Source organism: Grampus griseus (assembly GCF_964374135.1).
Source record: "Grampus griseus genome assembly, chromosome: 5".
Lineage (NCBI taxonomy): Eukaryota > Metazoa > Chordata > Mammalia > Artiodactyla > Delphinidae > Grampus > Grampus griseus.
Genome location: NC_138998.1, coordinates 36,792,452 through 36,808,863, shown reverse-complemented (window position 1 = coordinate 36,808,863; position 16,412 = coordinate 36,792,452). Strand labels below are relative to the sequence as shown.

At 38.2% G+C, this 16,412-nt stretch overlaps 1 protein-coding gene across 2 annotated transcripts; it reads left to right on the top strand.

The window, feature by feature from the left end:
- Window positions 1–1,337: 1,337 nt before the first annotated feature.
- Window positions 1,338–13,943, top strand: CCNL1 (cyclin L1). 2 transcript variants are annotated; one of them, XM_082655488.1, is made up of 11 exons: window positions 1,338–1,664; window positions 1,963–2,037; window positions 2,545–2,654; window positions 8,224–8,344; window positions 9,563–9,627; window positions 11,337–11,436; window positions 11,565–11,669; window positions 11,766–11,907; window positions 12,142–12,253; window positions 12,362–12,460; window positions 13,096–13,943. In XM_082655488.1, the coding sequence occupies exons 1-11, from the start codon at window positions 1,359–1,361 to the stop codon at window positions 13,442–13,444; spliced, it is 1,584 nt and encodes a 527-aa protein (XP_082511614.1). In that variant the 5' UTR covers window positions 1,338–1,358; the 3' UTR covers window positions 13,445–13,943. The 2 variants fall into 2 exon arrangements, with proteins under 2 accessions (XP_082511614.1, XP_082511615.1); XM_082655489.1 differs by lacking the exons at window positions 1,338–1,664; window positions 1,963–2,037 and adding an exon at window positions 4,376–4,448 and having other exon boundaries at window positions 2,549–2,654; window positions 13,096–13,940.
- Window positions 13,944–16,412: the final 2,469 nt, after the last annotated feature.

The following is a 16,412-nucleotide window of genomic DNA, read 5'->3' as shown; positions in this document are numbered from 1 at the left end:
TTAGTTCCTCACCGCGTCCCCTGCATTGGAAGGCAGATTCTTAACCAGTGGACCACCAGGGAAGTCCCTTGAATATGTTTTGCTTTAGTGACATCACTGACAAATATTTCAATGTATTCAAGCTCCCTTTGTTCTATAGATCCAGGCTTCAATTTTCTCTAGTTAAACTAAGTCTTAAAACTGAGCTATGTAATAGAAAGGCAATGGGACTTCTCATCCCTGGACGTCTCCGAAGTTCAGTCAAAGGACAAAAAAATGGCTGGAGTAAATCAGGATCTACTCCTTTTTCTCCCTCTCTAGCTTCTAGTAGTCTGGATCAGTATCATTGTTTTTACTTCAATTTTGAGGAAATTTGGAGAACTTTTAATATCACAGAGGGAAAAATATGTATACAATGGAGATTTTATTTCTCCCATACTACCTAATTGGAGTAACCACGCAGGAATACAGAGACCCCAGGCATCATCAAATTACCTCTGTAAAGTCTCGCCCTAAGACTATTTTTGGAAACTAGGGATTTTCCAGATTAGCGAAAGCTGTGACGTTGTCACTGGCTCAGGCCTGAGTTTCGCAAGCGAAACTGCTAAAGCAGCTGCCCTCCCAGTCAATACGAAGCCTTCGCCTTACTTCTAAACCCCTGTGAACCACACGCTCATCGTAGAGGTTTTTGTTTTTTGGGTTTTTTTGAGCCGAAGTAGTTCACATTCCTGTTTTCTAAAAATACTGTAAAGCACCTTTCTCCAGATTCCTTGCGGGTCACTTTAAATTACAAGTTCGTCCGTACACGACATCGGAGTAGCCACTTCCACCCGCCAATGTGGGCGAAGGTCGACGCTTTGTGCTCGCCGAAACTGCGCCACCTAAATGCGAAAAGTTAGGAGAGGAAGAGAGACGGAAGCACAGGGACACACGTTCTAGACAAGTTGTCAACGCGCAGGGGTTACAGTAAATTTTGCAGACCCGAACTTGGGGATAAGGTATCTTGTAAAGCTATTTTGTTAGCCTCCCTTATTATACTTGTGGTTTAAAATATTACAAACGAGGCGGCTTGGGCTTGTTTTAGGAAATAGATCACCTCCTCGACCACTCTGGAGGCCCAGCGGAGGGGGAACCCAGGACACCCGAGCGTCCCGCCGCTCCCGGGCCAGCGCAGGATTGATGCGCCGCGGGCGGAGTCGAGGCCTGAAGGGACTAGTTGGCGCACGCCAGAGGGGCGTGGTGACGTCAGGGCGGAAGCGCACGCTGCGTGAAGCGGCCCAGAACCCGGCGGTCACGGGAATATCCGTCGCGCCGAGGACGCTGGTTAGTCTCTCTCCGGGTTCCGGCTGCGTCGGGCGTGCGTGCAGCTCGCTGAGACCATGGCGTCCGGGCCTCACCCCACCGCGACCGCTGCCGCCGCCGCCGCCTCGTCGGCCGCCCCGAGCGCGGGCGGCTCCAGCTCCGGCACGACCACCACGACGACGACCACGACGGGAGGGATCCTAATCGGCGACCGCCTGTACTCGGAAGTTTCGCTCACCATCGACCACTCGCTGATTCCGGAGGAGCGGCTCTCGCCCACCCCGTCCATGCAGGACGGGCTCGACCTGCCCAGCGAGACGGACTTGCGCATCCTGGGCTGCGAGCTCATCCAGGCCGCCGGCATTCTCCTTCGACTGCCGCAGGTCAGTGCTCCGGCCCCGGGCCGACCTGCTGCGCCTCTCTCTCCGCTGCGTCCCGGTACCGCCAGGTCCCGGCTGGGTTGGGGATGTCCCCTTGGGGCTCTCTAGCCGCGGGTCCCAGCCGGAGCCCGGGCGTGTCGAGAGCGGGAGGGCGCTGGGCGACGAGAAGACGGGGACTGGAGCTGTTCGCGGCGGGGAGGGGGAGGGGGAGGGAAGCGAGCGGCGGCGGCACAAAATGGCGGCGGCGCCTGGTGCGGGCCCGCCTGACCCCTGCGCTTCCGTTCTTCTTTCTTGTCTGCAGGTGGCGATGGCAACGGGGCAGGTGTTGTTTCATCGTTTTTTCTATTCCAAATCTTTCGTCAAGCACAGTTTCGAGGTAAGCAGAGCGGGGGCGGGTGAAGGGGAATTTTTTTTCATCCGGAAATGGGAAGGAGGGCGGAGGTGGTGTCAGCAGCCAGTTTTTCCAGAAAGGGAGTGGTTAGTTTCAGGCCTTTGTACCTAGCTCTCACCCACCGGGAAGTAGGGACTTGAGGAAAGTGTTTTAGAACCAGAAGATGGATCCTGAGCCCAGGTGCCCTGTTATCAAGGATTAGAATTGTCAACCAAATGCAAAATTCCTGTGAGATTGAGCTTGGCTCTGGATTCACAATTAAGGGGAATTAAGCAATAAAAAGAAAGCATTAACGATAGCATAGCTGGTAAGCCTATGGCCTAGAAATGTCAACTGCGATTTCATTTCACCAAAGGTCTTAAAGTTCTCAGCTGTGTCCTAAAGTGTTTTCAACAGGATAAGTTCCTTAGACTTTGAGAGGGGCACTTTTTTCTAGCAGTACTCTGTAGTGCCATAATCTCACAACTTTTTATTGGATTGTGGTTCTTTCAGATTGTTGCCATGGCATGTATTAATCTTGCATCAAAAATCGAAGAAGCACCTAGAAGAATAAGAGATGTGATTAATGTATTTCACCATCTACGCCAGTTAAGAGGAAAAAGGTAAGATTGGCATTATTGAACACAGATCTCTTGATACTACTGTGCTGTGCACCAATCATCAGATCAAAACATTCTTTCCTCTCAAGTTAAAACCGATGCAAGGGAAAACTGACTTTCATTTAGGTGTTAAAATTCACGTAGGAGCACGCTGATACTTAATTTGAAAAATCACAATTAACCAGTTATCTAAAGTTTGTAGAGGCAGTTGCGTTTATGGACAATCCTAACAGTGCTGTGAAGCCAGTCCTGTGGTTTAAGATTAAACAAGAAAGGGAATACGTTTGACTCAAGTGTGAGTGTATTCTGTAAGTTATTTTTCCCCTCCCTTCTCTGGAAGACTGAAGGCTGGAAGTGTAAACACTGCAGTTCAAGTTAATACTGTGACAAAATTTTGTGTAGATTGTTTTTCCATGGGAAGTCCCAGTTAATTCCTTACCAATTGAGGTTGGCTTTTGTTAGAATACTTCTCAACATTGAACTACGATATATCCTATAATACCGGATCTGAAAGGACTGCAGGATGATAAAGTTTGGAGTCAAAGGGATTAAACAGGTATTTTGTTTTGGTCAGGTGACAGTCTCAGTGAGTGGGTTGCATTTAGATAAGGCCCATTTATCTGATCTTGTAAGAAAATAGAGACCAAAATAGTGTTGTCTTTTAGGTGTCGTGGATACCTGCTAACACTTTATGTGTTCGTGCGAGGCAGTACCAAAAAGTTTTAGTTGTAGTGCTTTTGTCTATAGATGATCTCTAGTACATGCTACAAAAGAATATATTTGGTGTAGATTAGTTCTTGTGTTCGCTTTTTAAGGAATTGTTGTGATGTTAGATAAACTTGTATTGAGTTTGAAAGGAAATTAGTTATAAAAGGATTTTAAGTCGTTTTGGGGTTGGGTAACCGGTTAGTACCCAATTAGTGTCTTACGTGAGTGGTCTTTTTGCTGAGTCTGTAAGTTGGCAGTAATGGAATTATTCAGAGACAAGCCAGTAGTAACCTTAAAATCTGAAACATTGCTACCCAGATAGTTTTCACGGCATTTTTCAGTTTTCTACATTCTTTATTCTGCCATCTTTTCTCATTAACCATAACCATTTCCAGGGATAGACTACTTTTTTTAGTTTTCATTTTAAAATATCTTTTAGCTTCTTAGTGAGGAATCCCTGAAAATTGGGAAGTTTTCAAATTGGTATTTAGCATGTTCTGAGCTAAAACTTAGATTTAGGTGATTCTTCAGGGTGTTTAAACAAAATGACACTAATAAAAAGGTTTTGTATCTTTCGTCAAAGGATTCTGTGTTTGCTTAAAGGAAATAGTTTTGTTAGTATTCTTTGGACCATTGAGCTCACTATTATCATTTAGTATTATCTACTTTGAAATTTTTCTTTGAGTAGTCTTCCTTGATTTCAGAGTAGGTCCTCTTAACTATAAAAACCTTGGAATTTAAAACATCTCACCTGATTTGACTGTCGTGTCTGATGTAACTGTGGTTTTTTTTTTTTCCCCTTTTCTTTCGGTCATTATTGCAGAGAAATTGATTGTGTCTCAATCTTAGAAGTCTGATTATAGCATGAAATTTAAAAGGAGTTGTTAATTGCATGGAAGTCTTTTTTTTAAGGCAGGATGTAAAAGTGTTCTATGCATATTACAAGTTTACTCAGACAGGTAGCTTGTATATGTTATTAACTTCAACTCTTTTTTCCCTTGCAACCGACTATACAGCGACCAGCTACATTTACCAAAGCCTGGGTGATGTGGAGTGGTACATAGCGATGAAGCTGTCGTCATGGCAACAGTGAGTGAAGTATCGAAAATCCCCAAGGAGAAGCCAGTGCTCTGAGAATAGGTCACTGGAATCGGGGACTAACAGGTTGGCCACTGGTGAACCATTTAGAAAAACTCCTGTTTCTTGTTATAAGCGTTTGTCTTTGCTGTCCAAGTTATTAGAACGATAGTTTAGTAATTTTTTGCATAGGTTAATGTTATTAGAAAGTACTATCAATATCACACTTTAGTTAGGTAAAGTATGTATCAGTTTGTCTTATTGGTGCTATTTATTTTAATTTAGTTTATGAATAGCTTTAAATTGAAGTGTGACCTTGGTAATAAAAAAAACAGAGGCATTGTATTTGTAGACTTTAGGTCACTGGATTTAAGTCCTGACTACATATTAGAATCATCAGAGGAGCTTTTAGAAAGAACTAATGCCCAAGCCCCATCCTGGATTTTTTTTTTTCTCTCTTCAGTTTTTTGTAGTTTGAGAATGGTTTTTTAAGTTCGGAATAATGGCTGAATTTAAAAAAGTAAGATTGCTTTTTTGTTTCAATAGTTTCCAATTATAATTTGCTTTTGAGATGTAGCATACTCCCAGCAAATTAAGAGTTTTATGTAGTTTTAAGGCACCTACCTTCATACTATAAGGCTTCTCTAAAAGAAGACAAATATTCGAAGCCTGGTGCAACCCACTCATTGGTGAATATGGTGTGGTATTTTCAATATGCATATAGATCATAGATTAGAGTTAGAAGGGAAGAGATCTTGTCATTTAGTCCAGTCTTCCTCTGCATTTTATTTTGGTGGCTCGAAAACTGTTTGTTTAAACACTGCCAAAGAAAGAACGTTCTTTTGAGGTAGGAATTAACAAATTTCTGTAGGTTGAGTAGCAGTCTGCCTTCTTGTAAACTGATCTCATTTAAGTACAGTCTCTTAAAGAACTTGTTCTTCATTTTCTTGGTCCTTTGTACCACGTGAGTGAGACAAACCATGTTTGGATCTGCTCCTAAATTTGTTGTTGTGGTTGTATTTCAAGATCATGCTGAAGGAAAAATAGCTATTCTGAGAGACCAGATAATAAACGTCAAATGACCAGAACTCAGAATTTCATACTAAGACTAAAATTTGAAAGTTGTTCTTTTCATATAAATTCATCTGAAAAATCTGACCAAGTTAAAAGAGGAGGAGGTAGGTAGAGTTAGGTTTGGGTACTTTTTGATGATGAAAATTGTTTTCTGAACAGATGGTTTCTTTTAAAAAGATTTAAAATGTTACCTCTTCAAACTTTTATTGGAAAGGAAAGTTTACCTAATTGGGGAGGAAGAAATTCTAGTAAGCCTTAATTCAATTTGATGTACTTGTTACCACGTAAGGTACTAGGTTGATACTTTAAAGAAACCATTTGCTGAGGCAGTCTGAATCTTTTTTTACTGCTGTTATATGGGGGCACATTTTTCTACTTCTGATACAAAATAGTCTTTGTAAGTAGTGTAAATTATATATTCATCGAGCCTTTGATTTGTGAGGTAAAACCAGTTCTGAACAAAAAGAAGGTATCAGATTATACACCTACAAAGTTAACTTTGAAGACTACAGGTAGTAGTAGGCCTAAGCAATAAGCTGCGCACTTAGTGGAATTATAGTAGATAGTAGTTTGGTTTGCTTAATTGGTTTAATGTTGGGATTTTGACACAAAAAAATGGGAAAGTAAAGATTGTGGCAGAGTGGATGGGAAGTAATTCGCGTAAGCAGAATTAATGATTAAACCTGATTTGGGACTAATAGCCATAATTCAAATGTTTAGTTGGTTGATTGCAAGAAAATGAATTTTAACAGAATTTGAAATCAACTCTTAAAGCAAGTTGAGTAAGAGGTATAATGAATTTGTTCAACATAAGTGGGAAAAAATGAGACAAAACTGCTTTTATAATAATTTTATAAGGATTCTAATGGTGCAGTTTACTGTTTGAGTTGTACATTAAGGGTTAAGGTGATGCGCAACTATAACACCAGAGGTATTCTGTCTCCTAATGAATGCCTGATGAAGGAGCCATCAGATAACTAGTCCATTTGACTTTTTTTCCAAATTTTCTGTTTTAATATCTGAAAAATCATAAACCTTAAGATCTTTGGAATATGTTTTCATATATACATTAATTGTTATCATTTGAGTTAAATTTGATTTTTTTCCAAAGAACAATGAACTTGTAGCCTATTTGTCCTGATAAAAATGGGTTATTATGTTTTTAATGTTAGAAATCAGCTCCCTCCCCAATTGGTGGCCGCATTTCTCACACCTTTCAAAGCTGTAAGAAGAACTGAATTGAGTGAAGGCCATTTTAAATGTTGTTAACATGCTGTTTTCCATCTTGTCAGCTTTGCCAACTTTTGTCTTATATCCAACTTGATAGAAATCGTATAGTATAGAATAATTTAAAATAGTTTAAACATTCCAGTTTTATAATTTGAAATAGGAGAAGGAATGGAAAATAAATATGGTAGCTGATTGTTTTTACTCTGGTAGCATATCACTACAGGGTAATGTAGCTTATTTCAGATTGTTTTCTGATCTTCAAATGGATATCTAGGTTTTTGGCTAACGTGGGCTTAAATTTTTCTGGATTTGGTGTGCATGGTAAAATGAGTTATAAAGTGGGGGCAATGTTCAGAATGACTGTCTTTTTAAAATGTTGTGTTCTGCCCAGAGCAAAAACTCTTGAATCTTTTGGCTGAAAATGAATTGAGTATGGGGAAAAGTATTTAATTGTTCTACCCAGATACATACCTTATCAGGGTCTTAATAAAAACGTATTTGTTGTTGGTTGGATCTAAGAATGTCTCAAATGAAGGACATTGGGACATTTTATAGGCTTTAAAGTGAAAGTCTAAGTCCTGACTGACTTCTCATTAAGAAACTAGTTTTCAATTTTAAGACTTAAAGATGTTTTAATTGAAAGCTTTTTTTCCCCAAAGCATTGAACCACTGATATATGTCGCCTTCTGCATCATAACTTTTGAAGCTATCATAATTTAGTCTGGCACAGAGACCTTGAGTACTCTTCTAGTTTCTTCATTATGGTTGGTCTTCCCATCTCTTTTGCCATTGCATACTAAAGTTAGTACCTAATAATGACAACTCTGACCAAATTTTGGCCTGGTTTTATTGATCACTTCGAATTTTAAATTTGATTTTTAAAACATTTCTTTGGTAATTGAGCTGAATCTATAGTTTCCAGATTATTTTCTTTAACAGAGATTCTTAGATCAGTTTATTTAAACAAATTGCCCATTTAGGGGAATCTGAATTAGCTACCCACCGTTTTATCCCCTAATTTTAATTTTGGCGTTAAACTAGCCAAGAGTTGATATTTTATAAAATGAGTAAAATCACTATAATCTTATGAGGTCTTTATAATACATATTTTCAAGAGCACATTAGTTTTGTTCCTGGAGTCTATGGAGACTAACGAGGTTTGTGGAAATAAATCAGGCTATCACCTAATATATATACCTAAAATATCTGGATGAAAAAAATCAACAAGGATGTATCTAAGAGCATTAGAGTGAATTTTTTTCATTGCAGGGTTTTGTTAGTAAACTAGGAACTGAGTCTAGAAAGTATATATTTAATTAGTATAACTTGGACAGCACAAGATTAATGCTTTTAACTTGTTTGCAGGAGTTTAAAAAGCTGGTTTCTGTTGCCAATAGTTGGTTGGAAGGGAAAATGGAGATGCCACAAATAAAATTTTTTGGATGTGCAAAACAGTTTTGATTTTATTTCTTACAAACTATAGGACTCCAAGCCCCCTGATCCTTGATCAGAACTACATTAACACCAAAAATCAAGTTATCAAGGCAGAGAGGAGGGTGCTAAAGGAGTTGGGATTTTGTGTTCATGTCAAGCATCCCCATAAGGTGAGTTGTAGAATACAGAAATAACATTCGTAAGTATTAGGGATTTTCTTAAAATTTTATTTTACATGAATTTATATTTGAGAGTTGGTTGTAAAAAGCAACTTTTTGGATATTGATATTTATCAGTAAAATGGGAGTTGAAAAGACTTGGGTTCAAATCTTCACTCTTTATTTTGTTCTTTTTGCTTCTGAGGTAACCCAGTTTCCATACCTAGAAAACGGAGATTTTTAGATATTAGCCAAGGAATAAATAATATGTGTATCTGCAGAAGTATCTGACAGTATGCTACCCTGTTGCATGGTGAAATGCTGAGTGTGGCTGCTCACTTTTAGCATTATTGAATGTTCTTAGGTTTCTCCAGTGTCTCTTGGCTTCCATATGCTCAACATAAGCTGTAGCACAATGGTTAAGAGAACAGGTGCTTTGGGGGCAGGATCATCTGCACATAGAAACTTGTTTCTGCTATTAGCTGTGTGACCTAGGCAGATATGTTTCTCAGATTCCACATCTCTAAAATTGTAAAATGCGAGTGATAATACAGGTCCAGAAAGATCAGAACTGAGGTAAACTCATCACACTTTAGTGTGATAAGCTTCACTGTAGAAATATTAGTGTTTGATTACTTACCCACTCTGAGTTGTACATACGTATGTATCATACCCATTGTGTAACTTTAAAAATACAGCAGTCTCTAGGTTTTTTTTTTTTTTTTTTTTTTTTTGCGGTACACGGGCTTCTCACTGTTGTGGCCTCTCCTGTTGCGGAGCGCAGGCTCAGCGGCCATGCCTCACGGGCCCAGCCGCTCCGCGGCATGTGGGATCTTCCCGGACCAGGGCATGAACCCGTGTCCCCTGCATCGGCAGGCGGACTCTCAACCACTGCGCCACCAGGGAAGCCCTTCTAGGGTTTTTGTACCTTGGGAAATTAAATGAAATAATCAGTTCCTGTCACATGAAACTTAGATACTGTTCTTAACTGATTTAACTTCCATTTTTTTTCCTGCACGATTTTGGAACATTACGTCTCCGTATGAACTCTAGTAGCATAATAACCTACATTGACTCTCGGGTACATTTTAGTTGGTCTGTATTATTTATACAGTTTATAGAAGAATTAAAACTTGCACCTAACATCTTCAGTTACTTATGTTCATTGAACTCTGTACTCTGAAAGAACCACCAGTATGCTAAACTGAGTTTTTTTCCCTTGTCCTTCAGATCATTGTTATGTATTTACAAGTCTTAGAATGTGAACGTAATCAAACCCTGGTTCAAACTGCCTGGTAAGTTGCTTTTTTACATTTCTTTCCTAGCCAGGAAAACAGAAGCAGAAATAAAGTAAGTTTCATTTTCCCTTTCCAAAATAATGAGATGAGTTTGTTTTGGTGCTTTTTGTTTTTTTGTTTTTTAATGAAAAGGTAAATAATGCTTATTTCTGCTTCCTGTTTTCTTGGCTTGACTAATTACTTTTAATGGAGAACTCAGTTTAACTTTGTTCTTTTTTCTACTCTTTAATTAAAGGGTAGTCCATGATGGTAAGTCATAGAACTCTGCCCTCTGCACTTCAGCCCATGACCTCAGGATGGCCTGATTGGCTGCCCTGCTCTCCAGCCAATCCAGTGCAAGCTCTCATCCGAGATTCACTGAAGTGGTCCATATCCATCTGGCAGCATCTTCTAGTTCTGTCGGGGTGTCAAAAGGATTTGTATATTTGCTTCTAGAAGTAACTCTTCAACATGCCTATGTATTTAATGTATACCTGTAACTATCAAAATGAATAGTTCATTTTTGATAGATTTGTTGTCCAGCCTTTATGAATTAAATGATTTTTGTTAGGAGTTTGACTAGATTTCTATTTTTTTTTGGTATGTATAGCATGAATTCTACCAAAGGAGACGGCAGCTTAAAGTGGGCACCATTACCATACTTGAATTCATAGCTGCTGGGCTATTGGAGGCAATAGTATTAGAAGAAAGAAGTACTTCATTTTTAAGAGATGTTAATATTAACATAGCACTTTAGAACTTACTTTGTGTGATTTGCAGTGCTGACTTATTTAAAGTCAAAACAAGGAGTTCGTGGTTCAGCCACAACTACTGTCTTAAGACTGTTGATGATGTGCAGTACTTAAGTGATGTAATTCTTATGTTCTGGACTTATGACTGCCATGCTTTTTGGGCTCAATAAATATTAATACTAGAAAAGTCTCATTACTTTTATAAAATGCATGACATTTTTTAATATATGTTCTATAAAACAGATTTTTAGCAGTTTTCATGGGTAAGGAATTTTAAGAAATAGTCTTTTAGTTAACCTTTTGAACTATTTGTAAAATTTCTTCAATACTTTAGGAATTTTGTGGGGAGGGTTCACTAATATAAAAGTCCAGTAATTTGTTAACTGAAGTAGTTACTGCTTTTATTTATACTTAGTCACAAAAAGGTATGTAAACAAGGCTGTTGTATGTGTTTGCTCTTCACTTCCCAACCCAGGTTTTCTGAAGTAGATTACTTAGCTTTCTTAATATAATTTGGTGAGTGCTTATTGAAAATGCCTTTTTTACCCCTCTCACAGTATTGAGTTTTTGAAAGAACTTGATTGACACTGCTTTTCATTGTGGATAAAGGAGAGATGGTCAGTAATTAATGGCTTGAAGTATTGTTGGAGTGGTTTATTTCTGAAACTGGTTATGTCAGAACTGACTTTCATTGCTTTTCATAGAAATATGTTTTTAAAAAACTTCACGTTCTATTTGGAATAATAAGGAATTATTTTAGAGGACTTTGCTTATATATGAGACATGAAGAATGATTCTAGTGTTAAATTCTTATCTCTTACTGATTTTTGAGTTAAGAATTGTTATATGCTAGAATATTGAAGATAAAAATATGAGAAGAAAAAAGAATAAAGTAGATTGAGTCTCCAATTTTATGTAAGCTTCAGAAGAACTGGTTTATTTACATACAAAGCTTATGGTTGAAATATTTTTCAGGAATTATATGAATGACAGTCTTCGAACCAATGTATTTGTTCGATTTCAACCAGAGACTATAGCATGTGCTTGCATCTACCTTGCAGCTAGAGCTCTTCAGGTAGGTTGTTATATATATAGCCTGATATATATATTCTATAGCCCTGTAGGGTAAATCACAAGAAGTATCAGTTCTCCTAATAAAAACAGTGACAATTTCATGTAAACTATTCTATTTTTATGGTTTAGATTCCATTGCCAACTCGTCCCCATTGGTTTCTTCTTTTTGGTACTACCGAAGAGGATATCCAGGAAATCTGCATAGAAACGCTCAGGCTTTATACCAGAAAAAAGGTAATTCTGTTTACTAGTGTTTGTGTTAATATTTTGTCAGTGCTAAGAATCTAAACTTCTGTCAAAGAGAAATACTAACTTCACTTTCTTCAACAGCCAAACTATGAATTGCTGGAAAAAGAAGTAGAGAAAAGAAAAGTGGCCTTACAAGAAGCCAAATTAAAAGCAAAGGGATTGAATCCCGATGGAACTCCAGCCCTTTCAACCCTTGGTGGATTCTCTCCAGCCTCTAAACCATGTAAGATTAATTCAGGATTGAAATGACTTGAGTACTGAAGATGTATGGTTATTAGAAAGCCTTAGCACTTAACAGTCGCATGGAAACAAAGATGTTAAGAAACTATTACTGTTTTCTCTCATGACAGCCAACTGAGGACTGATATTTGGATGGTATTTGGAGTCACATTTAGAAACAAAATTGGCCCTCTGTAAAATCTAATAGTTAACATGCCTTATTATGTTTTTTTAACAGCATCACCAAGAGAAGTAAAAGCTGAAGAGAAGTCGCCGATCTCCGTTAATGTGAAGACAGTCAAAAAAGAACCTGAGGATAGACAACAGGCTTCCAAAAGCCCTTATAATGGGTGAGTTTACTTGAGTTAGAAAAATGGCCTGAGGAATCTTTTTATGTGTTTAATTTCTAACATACTTAGTATGCAACTAAAATATTGTGTGGGTTTTTTTTTTTTAAGTGTAAGAAAAGACAGCAAAAGAAGTAGAAATAGCAGAAGTGCAAGTCGATCAAGGTCAAGAACACGATCACGTTCTAGATCACACACTCCAAGAAGACAGTAAGTAGATACTCTCTTAGGGAAAGCAGTCTTATTTGGAGTAAAGGTTCTGGCTTTTTTTTTAAAAATTGCACATAGACTATCCTCAAAGTTAGGCTAGATTTAGCTTAATATGAGGTAAATTGTGAGAAATGAGTTTGGAAATACGCTCTGTAGGCATGTGGCTTTTTTGTTTTGTGGTGGTGTATGTATGGCATTCTATTCTGTTTTTGTCCACGTTTTTTGAAGTGCAGGGCCTGGCTGACCACTTAATAATTAATAACCAATAATCAGGACAATCACAGCCAAAGACTTCACTAATTAGCTTTATAATTAGATGGCTGGCTACTTGTGGCTCTTCAGTGGTTCTTTTGAGCGTGTGGGAGATAATTCAATAAATAGCTATCTAGGGCACTAATAATTACTCCCCTCCTTGGAATATAGACATATAGTAAATTTGTTCAAGATTTGTCTAATATGTGAACAGGCTGGAGGAGAGGTAGTGAGGGGTGGGGAAATACAATAGAAGTCTTCAGTCTGGCCTGTTACTGACACCATTTGATAGTTTTGTTTTGAACCTGCTATGATGAGCACCACCAAAACTAATCTGTTCGCAGTAGAAACTGAATCTAAACCTCAAATTTTTATTATCTAAGTTATAATAATAGGCGGAGTCGATCTGGAACATACAGCTCGAGATCAAGAAGCAGGTCCCGCAGTCACAGTGAAAGCCCAAGAAGACATCATAATCATGGTTCTCCTCACCTTAAAGCCAAGCATACCAGAGATGATTTAAAAAGTTCAAATAGACATGGTCATAAAAGGAAAAAGTCTCGTTCTCGATCTCAGAGCAAGTCTCGGGATCACTCAGACGCTGTCAAGAAACACAGGCATGAAAGGGGACACCATAGGGACAGGCGTGAAAGATCTCGCTCCTTTGAGAGGTCTCATAAAGGCAAGCACCATGGTGGCAGTCGCTCAGGACATGGCAGGCACAGGCGCTGAATTTCTTCCTTTGAGCCTGCATCAACTTTTGATTTTGGCTATCTACAGTGTGATGTATGGACTCATAATTGAAACAAACAATTAAAAGCAAACTGATTAGGATTTGATTTCTTAAAATTCTCTAGGTCTCTAGAAACACTGAGGACATTTTCTTTTGAAAAGAACTATGTTTGTTTCTTTTTTGTTTGTTTTTTTTTTGCACATAAAATGCCCTAGCAGTATCTAATTGAAAACCATGGTCAGGTTCAATTGTAATTATTATACTTGTGTATTGTTTATTGCTATAAGAACTGGAGCGTGAATTCTGTAAAAATGTATCTTATTTTTATACAGATGAAATTGCAGACACTGTTCTATTTAAGTGGTTATTTGTTTAAATGATGGTGAATACTTTCTTAACACTGGTTCGTCTGCATGTGTAAAGATTTTTACAAGGAAATAAAATACAAATCTTGTTTTTCTAAACTGCTTCATACATCTTATTTAAATAAATTATTAAAAAGAGAAAAGTTTCAATAGTAAAATGGCTGTACTGATTTTCTGACAGACCTGTTCTTTCTTCCATTACATAAAGTTGGAGATTAAAATGTAATTCTTACCTGCATTGGGAGCTATCATAGAAATCTTCTCCGTATATATGGAAAAAGCAAATGGGTGTGGCCCAACAATGTAACATTAAATGTTTAATTGTAGCATGAAACTAAGTCAAAACTTGATTTGCACATAAATGGTACCATAAGGTTATTTTAAGTCGGTTTTAAGTACTATTGCAAGGGTGAGCAAACCAGAACTTTCAACATGACAGCAAATTAGAGACAACTACTGAGCGTTAACATTTTTCTTGAGGTATTTAATGACGCTTTTTATCTAAGCTAGGAGAACTAAGTGATAAGGTGAGCCGCCCACCCCCCGGGCTGGCTGTTAAAGTCAAGTCTGACCACAAAGAAAAAAAGCCAGAAGTCATAGCCAAAGAATATTTTTAGCATTATTCACATGGAGAGTTATTTCCCCAATATTTTGGAAGTCAATTTAGAGATCGTAAAGGCCATAATAAATAAAAGATTGCTTTATAGTTAAAATTTTCCATTAAAATTTTCACCCATCTTGATTACTTACCTTGTTCACTAGACTGGGCTCCAAATGACTTGTTGCTGTTTCAAAAAATCAAATACACCCACAAAGAGATGAAGATTTACTGCCACTAAGGATGTTTAAAAAGAATAGTTACAGCTTCTGAAGAGGATTCCAAAGATTTCCGAACACATTTCAGCAGTGGCGGGCGTTGGGGCTGGAAAAAGTAGAAAGCCTCACAGGGAGACAAGATTCACTTGGATATAGAAATGTCGGGTATGATACTTAATCAGTTACATTTCTGACTATAAAAACTAACTAACATGGCCTAGTATGAATGAGCAACTTCTGGAAGGATAAACAGTTCATTTAGAGTGTTCTTTCTACATGTGCTTTTATGATAAAATTGCTAAACCGTAACAGTATTTGTGCAGAGCTTAAACTGCCTCTAAATAGCAAACAGTTTATTTCCTTTACAAGACTGGCATGAAGAAAAGCACAGGCAAATGTCAAGGCCCTGTTTAACAAATTAATCCGGAATTCTTAATAGTGTAGAAATTTTTACCTGCTCTATCCTTGTTTGGAAATAGTACGCGGGGTGAAGGGGTTTTGTGAAGATGGAAGGTATGGAGGATACATCTGCATGTGAAGTGAGGGTTGCATGTTAGACGTTGCTTTGAGATGGTAACTTTTCCTTGTGTCCTAATTTTTGTCCTGTGCTGTTAGTGAATCAGTTTTCTAGGTTGTCAAGAGCTTGACAACGTTATGCTGCTGTACCCAAATTAAAAAACTTAATTTTCAGACTTTTATTAGGGGAAAGTCGGATACCCACCTCTTGGCTCCAAAAGTACTGATCAGTTCTAGGTCAGGCAATGTTGTTTATACCTCACCAACTCACCATTCCACCTCCCACACTTACTTGGAAGAAAATCCCAGACAAATGATTTCATCACGTATTTCAGTCCAAAAGGTAAGGGCTTTTTAAATGTCCATAATATTTTTATTATACTTAAAGTAACAGTGTGTCTAACTTAGTATTCAGATTTCCCTTACTGTCTCTCATTTGTTTTTATAATTGGTTTGTTCAAACAAGGTCTATATTTGGTTTAAATCACAGATTGTCCATCTTTTTTTTCCTTGAAATTTAAAGAAATTGGGTCATTTGTCTTGGAATTTTCCATATTCTGGGTTGCCCGATTGTAACCCTATGGTGTCCCTGAACACATTTTTCTGTTCCTTGTAGATCTCAAGGCTTGGTAACTATTTTTTTTTTTACTGAAGTTCAGAAGTCTGGGAACCCAGGCTAAACGTACTAAATTGCGGCCTCATTCACCAGGTATCTCACCAAGTTCCTGATGTTAATACATTACTTCTTGTACCTCAACAGCCTTGTATGTACGCGCCCCATTTGTGTCTGTCCGCTCACCTTTGGTTTCCACTGCAGCTGTAAATCTACAAATAAGATGTTTAGTATTCATCCTAATGATTCTTAATACAAGCCCTTTCTTGGGGAAAGTCGAGTACCCACCTCTTGGCTCCAAAAGTAATGATCAATTCTAGGTCCAGCCTTGATCCCCTCGTGTCCCTTAGAGGAGCCAATCCTGTGGCTGGAAGACACAGCTTGACTTTGTAACCGTTTGAACTTTGTCCATTTCTGGAATAAAAGGAACATGGGCTTCCATGTCAGCTCTGCATTCAAGTCATTCATCTACTAAGGGGATGTGGCAAGTTATTTAACGTCTTGTCTGCAAACTGGCCCTTACCTCCCAGCATTGTACACAGTATGTGTGTTAGACATAAGGGGTTCTATTTTTACCCCTGCAATCCAAACAATCATGTTAGAAAGCACCCAACTACTTAGAGAAGTTTGAATTCTACATTTCCTATGAACACAGTT

What these genes read in the sequence shown, in the direction of transcription:
- CCNL1 (XM_082655488.1), top strand. Translation starts at nt 1,359, where the DNA reads ATGGCGTCCGGGCCTCACCCCACCGCGACCGCTGCCGCCGCCGCCGCC. An exon ending in ATGTCAAGCATCCCCATAAG is followed by an intron (nt 8,345 to 9,562) that starts GTGAGTTGTAGA and finishes CTTGTCCTTCAG; the next exon opens with ATCATTGTTATGTATTTACA. An exon ending in CTCTCCAGCCTCTAAACCAT is followed by an intron (nt 11,908 to 12,141) that starts GTAAGATTAATT and finishes TTTTTTTAACAG; the next exon opens with CATCACCAAGAGAAGTAAAA.